The following is a 14642-nucleotide window of genomic DNA, read 5'->3' on the forward strand; positions in this document are numbered from 1 at the left end:
TATTATTGAAAAAGGTTTTTTTGTTTTTGTTTTTGTTTTGAGAGCGAGAATACGCTTGCAAGCATGAGTGGGGTGGGGCAAAGGGAGAGGAAGAATCTTAAGCAGGCTCCATGCCCAGTCTGGAGCCTGTATAGGGCTTGAGCTCACAATCCTGAGGTCATGACCTGAGCCTAAATCAAGAGTCAGAGGCTTAACCAACTGAGCCACCCAGGTGCCCCATTACAAAAAACAAAAAAACCTTACAATATCAACTGATACGTGAGGAAATATTGCCCAAATGTACTTGTACTAGTTTAATAACAACCAGCTTAACCTCAGTTTATGTGTCTTTTCGCTGGCCCGCAGATTCAAACTGTTCTGCACAACACGTATTACACTTTGGGTACTCCATAAAGAGTAAGACATTTTCAGGATAAGGCCTGTAATGTTGCTCAGTGTGTAAACTCGAGCTTTATAACTGTCTTGGTTCCTTTATGTCATTATCTCAAAGTTCTTTTGAATGCTCATTCAGTTTTTAAATATTTGATAGTCACAGCTCTAATGGTAAAAGGATGATATTAATGTTTATTCTCAGTCATCTGCTTTTCAGAATATATGGGGTGGGACTGCAGAGGTCTCCCTTAAATGTATGGTGGTTAAATTCTAGTGTAAAGTCCATTGTTCATAGACATTCATTAATAATAGCTAGCTATAAATGATGGGAAAACAGAGAAACAAAACACCTTGATTCTGAGCAGCCAGACACTTCAGGGGGAAGAAACTCAGTGCTTTATTTTTCTTCATACTGAAGCTAAAAATACACAAAATTATTTTATTGTACAATATTTTTAACACATTTAAAGATGACATCAACTTTGCACTTTTTACAGAAAGTATTCAAATGAAAGTAAAGTTCCTCAAGGAGGTTTTAGCTTTTAAAATTGTAGTCTGCAAAGCCAAAATGCCATTTACACAAACACATTTGGATTTTTCCCTTTTTCATGAGAAAAATTAGATCAGGAGATCTAATTTTAACCTTAAGTTTGATGCAAACATTTTCTGTAAGGTGATGTGTGATCAGGGCTGTCAAACTAGGTTAAGAAAGTGAATTAAACACCACCTGTGTGTTTTACTATTCTTTGTCTTGTGTCAAATATGCGTTCCAACTGCATTCATTGTTTCAACCTCAGTTTCAACCTCGTGTTTGAGAAATCTTGAAACATAATTGTGTGAAAGGTTTAAATATTGGTATTTTCTTGAATACTGCCACTGGTGTGCATTCCTATGTTACAAGAAGCAAAAGACAAAATGTTTTCACTTGAGAAGGATGTGTTTCTTTATACTTAACTGAAATGTCCTTGAGAAAGTCTTCCCCTTTACAGTTGAAATAAGAAAACACATGGGTTTACTTTTGCTTTGTTACAGGAGCAATTTCAACAGTTAAAAATTTTAAAGCTAATAATTTAACAAATTGGATTCCCTTTAACATTAAGAAAGCCAGAGACTAATGTGTTAACCCCTTTGGGTTTAGAGGTTTCCTCATGAGCTCACAGGACATTCATTTTAGTGTCATTGGTTCTAATGATCCTGTTAGGTACTTGAGATTTCTGCTTCTCCTGTCCATGTATACTAAGTACAGTTATCACTTTGCTTGTTGGACTACAGGCTACATTGCTTTGGTTATTTAAACTGATCACTGAATATCTGTCATAAAAGAAGTCCTGCAAGGTGTGACCACCAGGTCAAAAGGTAAGGACAAAACCTTACCTTAAATTGTAACTAGACCATACACAGGAAATACATGTGACTTTCAAATGACTTGAATATTCATCTAACTGCTGCCATCCTCCCTTTACAGCCACCTCCTAGTTCTGCTACCAGAGCTCTTCCTGGGTCCAACCCTAACCGCCCTCCATTTTTCTACAAAGGCTGGGGCTTTTCTTTATTATGGCTTCTTCCTGCTAGCAGCTTAGTTGTCAGAACCTCTGCATCATAAACTGTCATTTCTTATGGCTCAAATAAGGTTTGGGAAGCCAATTCTGAATTTGAATTTGTTCGTAACAAGCGATTGGCGCTTAGGATGTGTTTTACAATTAAACACAAATGTTTCAAGGGTTAATTCATGGTTGTTGCCAAATCAATAGAGGATGTATACTAAATATGGTGCTCTTTAATGTTTCCTCCTTGGGAGGCTTTGTATGCACTTATTTCAGTAAGGCTGCCACTCACTGTTGTCAGCAGGTTTACGACTAGATTTCAGACTGCAAAGAGGAAGGGGGAAGCTGGGTGTGGTGGAAATTTTTGTATCTTTATGTTGGTGGTCGTTCCAGGGCTAAAAAAAACTGCAAAAACTCACCGAATTGTACATTTTAAGGGGATGCAGGTAATTGTATACCGGTCATTCCTCAATAAAGTTGATAAAAAAAATTAACTGGTTTTCAAAGAGCAGTTTCAGGTCACTTTACAAATCACACAAGAAAACATTTTGTTTTATATTTGTGCCTATTAAAGTGCCTATTAGGTCTTAGCACTTGCACCAGAAAAAGTAGAACTTCACTTGATCACACACCTTTTTACCAAATATGGACCTAAAGTTATTTTGGCAAAATAGGCAGCAAATTGGTGAAAATGACCTTCACACTGCAGGCCCTTTTTACCTACTTGTTTATTTAACCTCTTTTGGTTCTATCAAGTCGTTTGGATGTTGTAAAAAAGGCTGTTCTTTTTGAGGGTGAAGAATGAGGGTAGGGTAGGTGTGTGTTACAGTTACGGATTTATGAAGGTTGACTACGATGGTCGAAAGTGATGGGATCATTCCATTTACTACAAAAATTGCCTTTCATTGTGTAGTAACAGGAAGTCCCTGCACAACTTCACAACTTTTCACACCAGATAAGAAAGCTAGCTTTGGCATTAAGGGCATTCTGCTTAATTTTATATTTAAACATGATCATTCTTGATATGTGCATGTCTCTCAAATACCACAAGCACTGATGGTATGTCTAAAAAATGAAAGACCACAACTCAGATCCAATATACTAACAAGTACAAGATACAAGTCCACTCTAGAGTAGGAATAAAACAAATACAGAGTTGAAAAATGCTAGAGCAAGCAGCCTGGCTTGCTGCCTGTATTGTCCCAAGCAATTACCTCCTTTGTTTCTTACTGAACATTTATTTCATTTTCTAAAAATAAAGCTCTCAAAACCACCTACTGGAATCTTCTTCTCTGGACCACCATGCAGCCTATTAGAAGTGGAAATCATAGACCACATACCAGCGTATGAATAATAATATCTCAAGTATGCAATAAATCCAAGGTAAGCAGATTTAATTTTATTCACCAAAATGCATTTTTATTTTTGCAGGTAGGGCCTTTTCATCTGACCTAAGTGCTTTATTTTTTCTTCAAAAAATAAAGAAACCCAAAATTGCAAGAGCTTTCAGTCTTAACAGTTGTGCTACAGCAGATACTGTCATGGCAATTTATTTTAGAAATTCCTCACCATATCTCAGGAAGTTTCTTTCCATTGAAGTTATTCCTGTTCCCCCTCCCTTCAAAATGATTAAATAATTACCCAAAAAGATGAAGGGCCAAGGCCAGAACGATCAAATGCTATTAATTTTCATTGTGGACATGTGAATGTGTGTGTAACACAGATAAGGATCTCGCTTTTACAAACATCCCCCTAAAAGCAATGCAAGCCAAAACTCAGATCTGTTAGATACAAAGTGTTGGGAAAGGTCGCTGGAAATCTAGTAGAAATAGCATTTGTCTTTCCTAAAGTAATGGTCGCATTGGATTGCGGTACTCGGTTCCCAGTGGCTAATTCTTCACCAGCAAAGTGGATGTTTGGAACAATTATCTAGATAAGCCAGAGAAACAATCTAAAATGCCCATAGATTTTAGGCAAAGCCACAGTGGTTAGAGGGAGCTGACAGATAGGTATGAAGAAGTTATTTAAGTGATTTGAACAATCACATCAACTTACATTGGCTATGTCTATACAAGCAATCTGTTTGTTAGCACTGTTTTGAAAACTCGATTACCAGAATAATATGGTCAATTTTTCTTAAGTACTTTTAAACAGGAAAGAATGTCTAACTTCAAGTACTTTTTATCTGATGATTTAATAAACCAAGCAAGGTCTGGGCCACTTAAACTGTTAGTCAAAACACCACTTGAGTCTCACTCACAAGACCTAATAAATAGGAACATCAAATGGTCATTGGTATTTTCTGGTTAAGGTATCAGCTCATATTTATCACTGAAATTCAATGAAATTTGCAGGAGAGCTTTTGGACTGCCTTAACAACTATACAGTTCTTATTGAAAAAGTATTTGTTAATAATTTAAGTCACTCAAAAGGTAGAGGCCCTACTTTTTTCCCAGTTCTTTAATCAAATTGCAGGCAGATGTTTAGATGTTTTGAGCCTAGCTGAAATAGCCTAAATTAGGTCAGAGCAGAATAAAAAATGACTATGGGAGGCAGAGAGAAATCTGTAATATTCTGATGTAAATGGACGAAAATATAACTTGGAGCATTTATACCCTTGTAAAATTTGGCATCTTCAAGAAACAGTGACTTTGAATTGGAAATCTTTCCTTTGTCTTTGTACTCCACTGGACTTAAAGTTGGAAGTGGAAGGGATTCTTCAGCAGTGGTCATTTTCTAATATAATTCAGACCTTTTCTTTGTGGGATCTACCCTTACTATCAGGGACACACTGATGGAATTGTGGTGGAATCAAACAAATGAATACAGGTATCTGGAAGTTACAAGAAAGCCAGCTATAATGGAGGTAAACCATGGTATAGATATTTGTACAAGTAGTAAATGATTCTTATACCATGTATCACTATATTTGACTTCGGGGTACATTTTTCACTTTACATTTAAATATATCAGCCTTAAGTTTTGGAGCAAATGGACAAAAATATATGTATAGCGGCCATTCCATTTTCACGTCTCTTATACATACTACATCATATATATGCTTAATAATAAATGTCTTGCTTCTGTATGACTTAGTAGATTTGGATTTATTGGCTGGCTCTGTGACCTTGAGCAAGTCATTCTTCTTCTCTGGGCCTTTTTTTTTTTTTTTCCTGTTTGTAAAATAAGAGGTTGGAATAGAGGTTGGGATAGAGTGGTTTTTCTCTAAGGTACTCTCTTAGCTCCAATTTTCTCTGCTCATAAATTCACTCTCACATCGGCTTATACATTCTCTGGGGTCAGATGACATTTAAGTACTGTATTTGAAATACCTTTCTTGATAGTAGCTGGTCCGGTGGGTCTATAGAGGTCCAGAGGTGAACACAAATCTGTTTTCCTTTCAATTTTATGTTAAGAGTTCCTACTTTTCTGAGTTAAAGTGAATAAAAATATTTATGTCACCAACATGGAAGTTATGGCAGGCGATAGCTGTCCAGCTTTAATAGATCACTGGCCTCAATCCCTATCATAACCAGGCCTCAAGGTACCTAGTGCAGTTGTAAGCCCAAGTCATAAAGACAATAACCCTGAGAAGATCTGAAAAGGAATGTACTGCTCATAAAATATGACACTGGTTTCTTTTAGTCGTTGAGATTGGCTGCTATCATTTATACATATTTTCTCCTCAGAATGTAACTGAGAAAAGACTATATTGGAGCATGGTTCTATAGCTACCCTTGTTTTCTGACAAACTGATACAGTGACTGCCAGAACAATTATACTTAGATTATCACAAGTACATGTATTTGTGAGAAAGTGGTATCATTTTCTTTTGATGACATAGGGCCATGTATTGGTTTTTGGTGCTATCAGTATGAATTAGGAAGGTAGCCCGAGTGCTATTTATTACCAAAAGTAAATTTGACAATTGGAAAATTTGAATCCGTAAATTCAGAAACCTTCCTTCTGGAAAATCACCTGTTATTGATAACAAGGTCATTTATGATTGTCCCGCTTAGGCAAGCAGGCTAGAAGTTGGAGTTGAGTAAATAATCACTTCAGCTATGATCAAAGAATTATCTGGGGACAATCTCTCATCAGATGGGTTTTGATGCAACTTGTTCTCTTGATCACTTTTCCTTGGATCCAAGCTTTATTCAACACCCCCTCGGATTTCCCCCTCCCCACCAATTTGTCTCTTCATGTGCAATGTTTTGACCATCAGATACCAAGCTAGAGCTGGAAATAGGAATCAATTCAAATAACCCAGAAACTACACTGTCCCAAGCTATTTTGGAGGTATATATGCATTCTTTGAAAATGCTTCATTTTACTTGTACCAGAAAGTACACGCATGAATTTAGATGGATTTCTGTTACTGTTAACATTTACAAGAACAGAAAAACACTTAACTTTCTTACTTTTCTGAGCTATGCACTATTAATTTACCTCTCTCGGACCCACACCTAGGGCTGATCAGGTCATATGTTAGAGTGTGAATTGGGGACAACTCTGTGCTAATGTTGGTAAAAAATAATAGAAACAAAACCACAAAAATCAGAGGCAAAAAAAAAAAAACCCAAAATCAATCCCACCCTTGGTGAGCAGGTTATCACTCAGTGGTTATTGGGTCAAAATGATGACCATATGCATCATAGACTTCATTTTTTAGCCTGAACGTTCAGATTTTGATGAGGTACTCTTCAAAATGTGGAAAAGAATTTGTATCTATATCTGTGGAAAAGAATTTGTATCTATAAATTCTGCTTTCTTTGAAGACAGAATTTGGATCACGTTTATGGTTCCATGAAGTTAGTAGGGTTATGTTATGTATCTAACATAAGTTGACACATGCAATTTTGCTGTCTGCAATGAATATTAAAACTGCAACCTGAATTAGGTTATCTAGACCTAAAATTGTTTTTTCATCAGAATGCAATGAATTCAAATGAAGATGCTCTTTTTTGGATTCTGACACCTCAGCAAGATGTAATTTTTCTGATAAAAAAATATTTTCAAACCCAGACTTTCACCTTAGAAATGCTTTTGATAGCAATGATGACTAAAACTATCGACAGTAGATAGATCCCTATAAATGTACCAGCTAATTATTATTATTATTATTATTTTGGCCAATGTATGAGATGTAGCGACTACTGGTTAGAGTGCAGCAGAGGGTCTTAGAAACAGCACACGTCCTAAATACTAATCTCAATACTATCACATTTTAAAAGGTAGTAAGTCAACTGAAACACACAAACACAGGAAAGGAATTCACTAACTTAATTAGATAGGACACATACTACGTGGTAAATATTCACTGGCACACGTGGGGAAACTAACACATCTTTTAGAAACGAAACACTCAACAGCCCCCACGATAAGGAGAAATCATTGTGTTTAAAAACAAAAACAACGAGAAAGGCCAGTTCTACCCCGAAACCACAAGCTGACAATTCTTTGGAGTCTGTTCAGTCTCCCTTTGATGCTTTTTGTTGAACTGGAATGGGCGACAGACATCGATAGGCAGGTTGGCTTGCCTCATCTGATAGCTGGTGGGGACTGCCGAACACCTCCCTCAGCCCCGTGGGGAAATGGCATGAGATCCTGTGAAAGGTCAGGACTCTGCGTGGCAGCAACAGTAGCAAAGTGGCACCTGGAGCTTCAAAGAAGCAAGGGGAAGAAAAGCAAAGCCAAAGGGTAAAGCACCCGACTGTACCTCTGCTGATTCGGGGCAAACACCCCTGCAGCTGGTTGTGAGATGGACTTCATGTTAATAGGCATTAAAAGGCAAACAATAGCAATAATAATCATACTAACAAGAACAAAAAAAAAATGGAAAATGTGGCTATAAAAGACAGTGACGATACTGGGAGTTTCACTCTCCTTTCTGGTGGGGGCGGAGGGCAATGAAGGAATCAGATGCTATGTCACCTCTGAGAGCAAGGAAATTACAAATTTTCTTTTGTGTTCCACAACAGGGGATAGGGGCTTAGACTTAGAGCCGCGTTGTAACTTGTTCTTCCTGTCCATCACCCCATTTGTGCATGAGCAGGTCGCAAGCCTCTCCCCAAGTTTCAAATACATCCTCTGAGGAGTCTAAAAGTTTAGAATTTGAGGAGCAGATGCTGGATGCACAGTGGAGAGAGCTAGAACAGGCTAGGGGGCATTCACTGCTCTCAGCAGCACCCCGGGCGTCACCTAATTCTACCTCACTGAGGTTAATTTCACTTTGAGAACAGGCCCCTGCTTTCCCTTTCTCCATCTGAGAATATCTGATGTCCTGCCACATATAGTGCTGCTGAGCGATGCCATCCGAAATGGTGTACATTGGCTCTGAACTGGGTTCAGACATATGACCATTAAATTTGGAGAATAAGAGACCAAGTTTCTTGAGAGAAGGACCCATGAAGGACCGTTTACTTGATGACTCAGCTTTTGACTTCCCTTGGGCACCCCCAGCTCTTGGCATGGTTCTGATGAGAGGTGGCCCGTGGCAGGCCTTTTTCTTGCAGCCCAAGTTGAAAGAGACACTCTTGGATTTGGCCCGAGCCCCACCACTGCCATCATTGGCATCATCCCTCTGAGAGAGTTCAGTGCTGCTCGCGGAAAAGCTTCTCCTTGAGTGTTTCCTGTTTCCTAAGAGGTCAAGTACTTCATATCGAAAGCTGGAAATGTCCTGCTTTAATTCCTAGGGCAAGAGAGAAGACACATTAAGAAGCTTGATCTTTAGTTCAAAATAGGCTCATTGGGTGTCCTTCAGAATGTCCCAGGTTTTGCCTAATGGCAAATCACAAAGTACACAGACTACCAGCAAAATCTCACATTATTCCAGCACAAGAAAAACATACTAATAATTCTGTGGGCAGGGCTGGCCATTGGAAAAATTGTGCAGTTGGCAAAGTTGATTTCAGACGCCCCTCATCAGGAGGACACCAACAGACTTGTCCCTGCTGAAGTGCTAACCAGTAAATAAGGTACTAGCTCTCATAGGCATATCTGCATATAGGAAGACTATGGAAGACAGAAAAGCTTTTAGGACCCTAAGGAATAAAAGTAGGGAAGTGGAACATGTCAGGTTAGAGACTGCTCTTTGACTGAAGTTCCCAGGAAATGTTGTTGTAGATTTTATTTATTTGTCAGCTGGCGGGGGGCGGGGGGCAGGGGTACAAGCAGGGGGCAGTAGCAGGCAGAGAGAGAAGCAGGCTCCCCACCTGAGCAAGGAGGCTGATGTGGGACCCTGAGCCGAAGGCAGACACTTAACTGACTGAGCCAGTTAACTGAGCCAGTTAAGGCAGACGCTTAACTGACTGACCCAGGCATCCCCAGGAAATGTCTTCTATCTTTAGCTGGCTGCCCAGATGCTAGATTGCTCCTTGAAAAACCACCTTTTAGGGCACCTGGGTGGCTCAGTGGGTTAAGCCGCTGCCTTCGGCTCAGGTCATGATCTCAGGGTCCTGGGATCGAGTCCCGCATCGGGCTCTCTGCTCAGCAGGGAGCCTGCTTCCCTCTCTCTCTCTCTCTCTCTCTCTGCCTGCCTCTCCATCTACTTGTGATTTCTCTCTGTCAAATAAATAAATAAAATCTTTAAAAAAAAAAAACCACCTTTTAAAAGCTTAAGTTGGATCCTATTGCTCCCCTGCTTAAAACTCTTTAGTAACTTGTCACTGACCTTGGGTAAAAGTAGAAATGCTATTCCAAGGACTACAAGGTCTTTCAAGGGCCTATGTGAGCTCTTCCCACTCTTTCCTCGGGCTCTTTACTGTCCACCTGCATGGACGTATTCTCTCATGCCTCTGGGCCTTTGCCCGTGCTGTTCTTTCTGTTTAGAACACTCTTCTGCAACTCCTTTATCTGGCTCCTCCCACAAGCCTCAGCTTAAACACAGCTTCTTCAGAAAAACTGCCCTGACTCTCCAGATCCTAATTGAGTGTCCCTCCTCTCTGTCCCACAGCACCCTGTGTTTATCCTGTCACAATACTCAGTCATTTGTCACCTTCTCTTGTTACTGTGTGTCACTCCACGAGAGTGGGGGCTGGTGATATCTTGCTCATCACTGTACCCCAGCACCCAGTAGAGTGCTTGGCACATAGCAAGCCCTTAATGGATGAGTTACATCTATGGCTTAGGATAATGGCCTTTATAAAAAAAAAGATTTATATATATTTTTTGAGGGAGAGAGAGAGGAGTAGGGAGGGGCAGAGGGAAAGGAAGAGAGAAACCCAAGAGACTGTACTGAATGTGGAGACTGACACGAGGCTCGATCCCATGACCCTGAGATCATGACCTGAGCCAAAACCACGAATCAGAGCCTCAACCAACTGTACCACCCAGGTGCCCTGGATAACCTTTTTATGTTCCTTAGAAAATATGCATGTGTGGACACGTGGGTGGCTCAGTTGGTTAAGCGTCTTCCTCACCTGCTCAGGTCACCATCCCAGGGTCCTAGGATTGAGTCCAGCATCGGGATCCCTGCACAGCCGAGAGCCTGTTTCTCCCTCTGCCAACTCTGCTTGTTGCCCTCCCCCCTACGCCGCTTGTGCTCGCTCGCTCTCTGACAAATATATAAATAAAATCTTTTAAAAAAAGAAAATATGAATGTGGTTCTAAGGTAGGGCTTCTCAATCACTTGACATGTTAGCTGGATAATCTCAGTTGTGGGGGGGGGGCTGTCCTGTGCATTGTAGGATGTTCAGTAGCAATTTTGGTCTCCACCCACTAGATGCCACTAGCACCCACATCCAGTGTGACAACAAAAAATGTCTCCAGACGTTGCCAAATGTGTCCTAGGGAACAAAAGTACCCCTGATGGAGAACCACAATTTTAGGCTAATGCTAGTATCAGGAGGATTTTGTTTTGTGGTAGGGTTTATTAAATCTTAGATTTAATAATGGATTAGTTGGTTTTCATCTTATATCTCTGAAGTAAAGAAGGCCTTTACATCTACAGGCATCTTCCTTTTGCTTTCTTGCCCCTCACCCCACATCCTTTTCACAACACTTAGAGCCCTCAATTCCCATACTGGGAGACACCCAGAATATTAAAAGGATGCATAAGGCAAATTTCTTTTGTTCATAAAGCTGATTGTGATGACAGACATTGATGAAATCTCTCCATTGACTGAATGGGAGACTATTCTTACTTTATTTTATTTTATTTTTGAAAGAGAGAACATGAGCAGGCAGGGGGAGGGGCAGAAGGAGAGGGACAAGCAGAGTCTGTGCTGAGCATAGAGCCTGACTCAGGACTCCATCTCACTACCCTGGGACCATGACCTGAGGTGAAATCAAAAGTTGGACGCTTAACCAACTGAGCCACCCAGGTGCCCCAGTGACAGACCATTCTAAGAGAACATAAAAATCAAAACTGGTTTTGCTGTATTATAGGCAGTCAAATGATCACCAGAAACCTCAAACGCTGTGACGATTACATAATGCTTAAGAAATGTGAAGTGAGAAATTAAACCACTTCCTGATTCAATTACCTTAAAATTTTCTTCTGTTAGTCCCTCGTTTGTTTTGGAATTTCTTATCATAGCAGCCACATATCTTTTGACTAAGTTCCTGATGACTTCCTGGAAATTAAAAAAAAAAGGGGGGGCATTCAGTTTTCTTCTCAGGCTCTCAGGAAAGTAAGAAAGACTGTCAAGAAATAAAAGATGCTTAGACTGTCTTTGCAATAGGAAATCCTCCTGGGATCCAGTCATTTTCTGCAAAAATCCAGTTAAGCGCACTGGCTAAACAAAGAGTGACTGTGCGTCCAAATGTGTTGGCAGAGTAGGCCAGCAAAATCAAATTCACCCAACAAGAAACCTTTCAGCCCACAAAGAAGGCAAACACATATTCACATTTATAGAATAATGAGAGTGGAATATCCTTGGAAAGTCATGGCTAATACCCTCCCTTTGGGCTACACTAAACTACAGACCTCCCAGTGAGATGAGAGTTGTTCTCTCTTGTAGAATTGATAAAGTCACTCTTTGGTGTCACAAAGTCTGCTGATTTCAGTGTCTATTAATTACATAATCCAGATATTTTTTTTAAAGTCAATGCATACTTCTCCTTTACAGGTATGCTCTCTTTTTTTAAAAAAAGATTTTATTTATTTTAGAGGGAGAGTAGGGGAGGGGCAGAGGGAGAGGGACAAAATGAATCTGGCACACCACTGATCACAGAGCTTGGTGCAGGTGCATGGGGCATGATCCCATGACCCTGACATCGTGACCTGAGCCTGAATCAAGAGTTGGAAGCGCGACTGAGCCACCCAGGCCATCTCGGGATGGCCTCTTTTTACTTAGCCTCCTGGGAATGGCACACACGTGGTCATTCTACTTTGTGTCAGTAAGGGTGATGATGATAGCTACCGCTAAACATACCAGGACACACACGCCCACATGCCCACACACTATTATGCGTACATGTTCGTCATTCAATTCTCACAACCCTGTGAGTGAAGTTATATCACCCCTGTTTAACAGATGATGAAACCGGGGCTCAGCAAGGTTAAGTGACTTGTCCAAGGTCACACCACTGACCAAGAACAATTTTGTTTAGTCCCTGGGATGAGCTTTACCTGATAATGTTGATTCTGTATCAGGCTGTCAGCATGGCGTTCCTGTAATTGACAAAGGACAGAGAGCTCACATCAGTTGTCTCCCAGCAGCCCATCCACTCGAATATATTTCTAAATATTAGGACTGGAGGACAACACAGGAGTTCCTGCCTGACAACCCCCCACACCTCTGTAGGTTGGAGTGATTTTATGCTGTTTAATATAGGGACTGTCATGAAGAGGGGGCAGTCAGGGAGGAAGCTAGAAAAAAAATTTTTTAAAGAAATGGAATTTTAAAAAGCCTTACCGTGAAGCTTCTCAGGTTGTGCCTTCTCCGTCTACCATCAGGGTCTCTTTTGGGGCAGAAGGTGTTGTTAAACCAGTTACCAAGGTAGAGAAATGACTTGGGACTGGGGATGATGTTGAAAGGAGGTGGCAAGGTGCCACCTTCATCAAAGTAACTCATCCAGAGCTTTGTCCTTGCAAACTTCCACTCAATATCGGCATGATCCTGTGAAAGGGAAGTTCAAGACTTTGGAATGGGAAACTGCAAAATGCATCCATGCCTCCTTCTCAAAGTTCGGCTTGCTTCTTTAGAGGGCAATCTATCAGTAGGTATAAAAATTCAAGTTACACATACCCCAGGACCCAGTAATCCTTCTTTGAGTGGTTTATCTGATCATTATACTTGCAAAAAGAGGTATGCACAGGGTCTTTCGCTGTTAGCACCCTAGCTTGTCAGCAAAAAAGCTAGCAGTGACCTAAATATCCAACAGTGGGAGCTTGTTTGAGTAAATGATGTTATGTCCACAAAATGGCTTGCAATATAGCTATTACAAATATAGTAGATCTATCACCATTTTATAGATAGAACATATGTATGTGCATATGCGCTGATCCAAATATCTGTAAGAGCGCCAAGACCTGGAAGTGAAAAAAGCAACATAAATCCTCTATTGTGTACAATGATGCCATTTATGCACCTGAAGCACCCTTTATAGGACATGCTTACATGTTCTAGACAGGTACATACCAAACTGTCAACAGCAGTTATTTTTAAGGAATGGAATTGGTGTGGGCAGGCTTTTTTTTTTAAGATTTATTGATTCATTTCAAAGAGAGAGAAGGGGCAAAGGGAGAGAACCCCCAAGCAGACTCCCAGCTGAGTGTGGAGCCCAACAGGGCGGGGATGGAGGAAGGGGGATGCTCCATCCCAAGACCCATAAGATCATGACCTGAGCCAAAACCAAGAGTCGGATGCTCAACTGATGAGCCACCCAGGTGAAGTGTCTGTTCAGATTCTTTACCCAATTTTTATTGCATTGTTTTCTTATAGGTGAATTCATATATATATACATATATATATATATATATATATATATATATATATATATATGGCATACCTTGGAGATATTGTGGTCTCTGTTCCAGACCCATCACAGTAGAGCAAATATCACAACAAAGAAAGTCAAATGAATTTTGTTGTAGTGCATATAAAAGTTACATTTACAATATACTGCTGTCTGTTGAGTGTGCAATAGCATTATGTTCAAAAAACAATGTGCACGGGGTGCCTGGGTGACTCAGTGGATTAGGCCTTTACCTTCGGCTCGGGTCATGATCTCAGGGTCCTGGGATCGAGTCCCACATCGGGCTCTCTGCTCGGCAGGGAGCCTGCTTCCCTCTCTCTCTCTGCCTGCCTCTCTGCCTACCTGTGATCTCTCTCTGTCAAATAAATAAATAAAATCTTAAAAAAAAAAAACAATGTGCATGGCGCCTGGGTGGCTCAGTGGATTAAAGCCTCTGCCTTCGGCTCAGGTCGTGGTCCCAGGGTCCTGGGATCGAGCCCCACATCGGGCTCTCTGCTCATCGGGGAGCCTGTTTCCCTTCCTCTCTCTCTGCCTGCCTCTCTGCCTACTTGTGATCTCTGTCTGTCAAATAAATAAATAAAAATCTTTAAAAAAAAAAACAAAAAAAACAATGTGCACACTTTAATTAGAAAATACCTTCAAGATTTATTTATTTTAGAGAGAGGGAGTGGGGGCAGCAGAGGGAGAAGGAGGGGGAAAATTCTTAAACGGATACTGTACTAAACGTAGAGCCACACTCAGGACTCGATCTCACTACCCTGTGACCATGACCTGAGCCGAAATCAAGACCTGGATGCTTAACTG

At 40.6% G+C, this 14642-nt stretch overlaps 1 protein-coding gene across 1 annotated transcript in view; it reads right to left on the reverse strand.

Annotated features, from left to right (window-relative positions):
• Positions 1-3395: 3395 nt before the first annotated feature.
• Positions 3396-14642, reverse strand: part of TRPC5 (transient receptor potential cation channel subfamily C member 5) — a 255505-nt gene continuing 244258 nt past the window's right edge. The window contains exons 8-11 of the mRNA XM_032331227.1: positions 12776-12979; positions 12490-12531; positions 11402-11491; positions 3396-8607 (exon numbers count right to left, since the gene is read on the reverse strand). Of these exons, the coding sequence (XP_032187118.1) occupies positions 7915-8607; positions 11402-11491; positions 12490-12531; positions 12776-12979 (1029 nt within the window). The 3' untranslated portion in view covers positions 3396-7914. The remainder of the gene's footprint in view (positions 8608-11401; positions 11492-12489; positions 12532-12775; positions 12980-14642) is intronic.

This window comes from Mustela erminea, chromosome X, assembly GCF_009829155.1.
Source record: "Mustela erminea isolate mMusErm1 chromosome X, mMusErm1.Pri, whole genome shotgun sequence".
NCBI classification, from domain to species: Eukaryota; Metazoa; Chordata; class Mammalia; order Carnivora; family Mustelidae; genus Mustela; species Mustela erminea.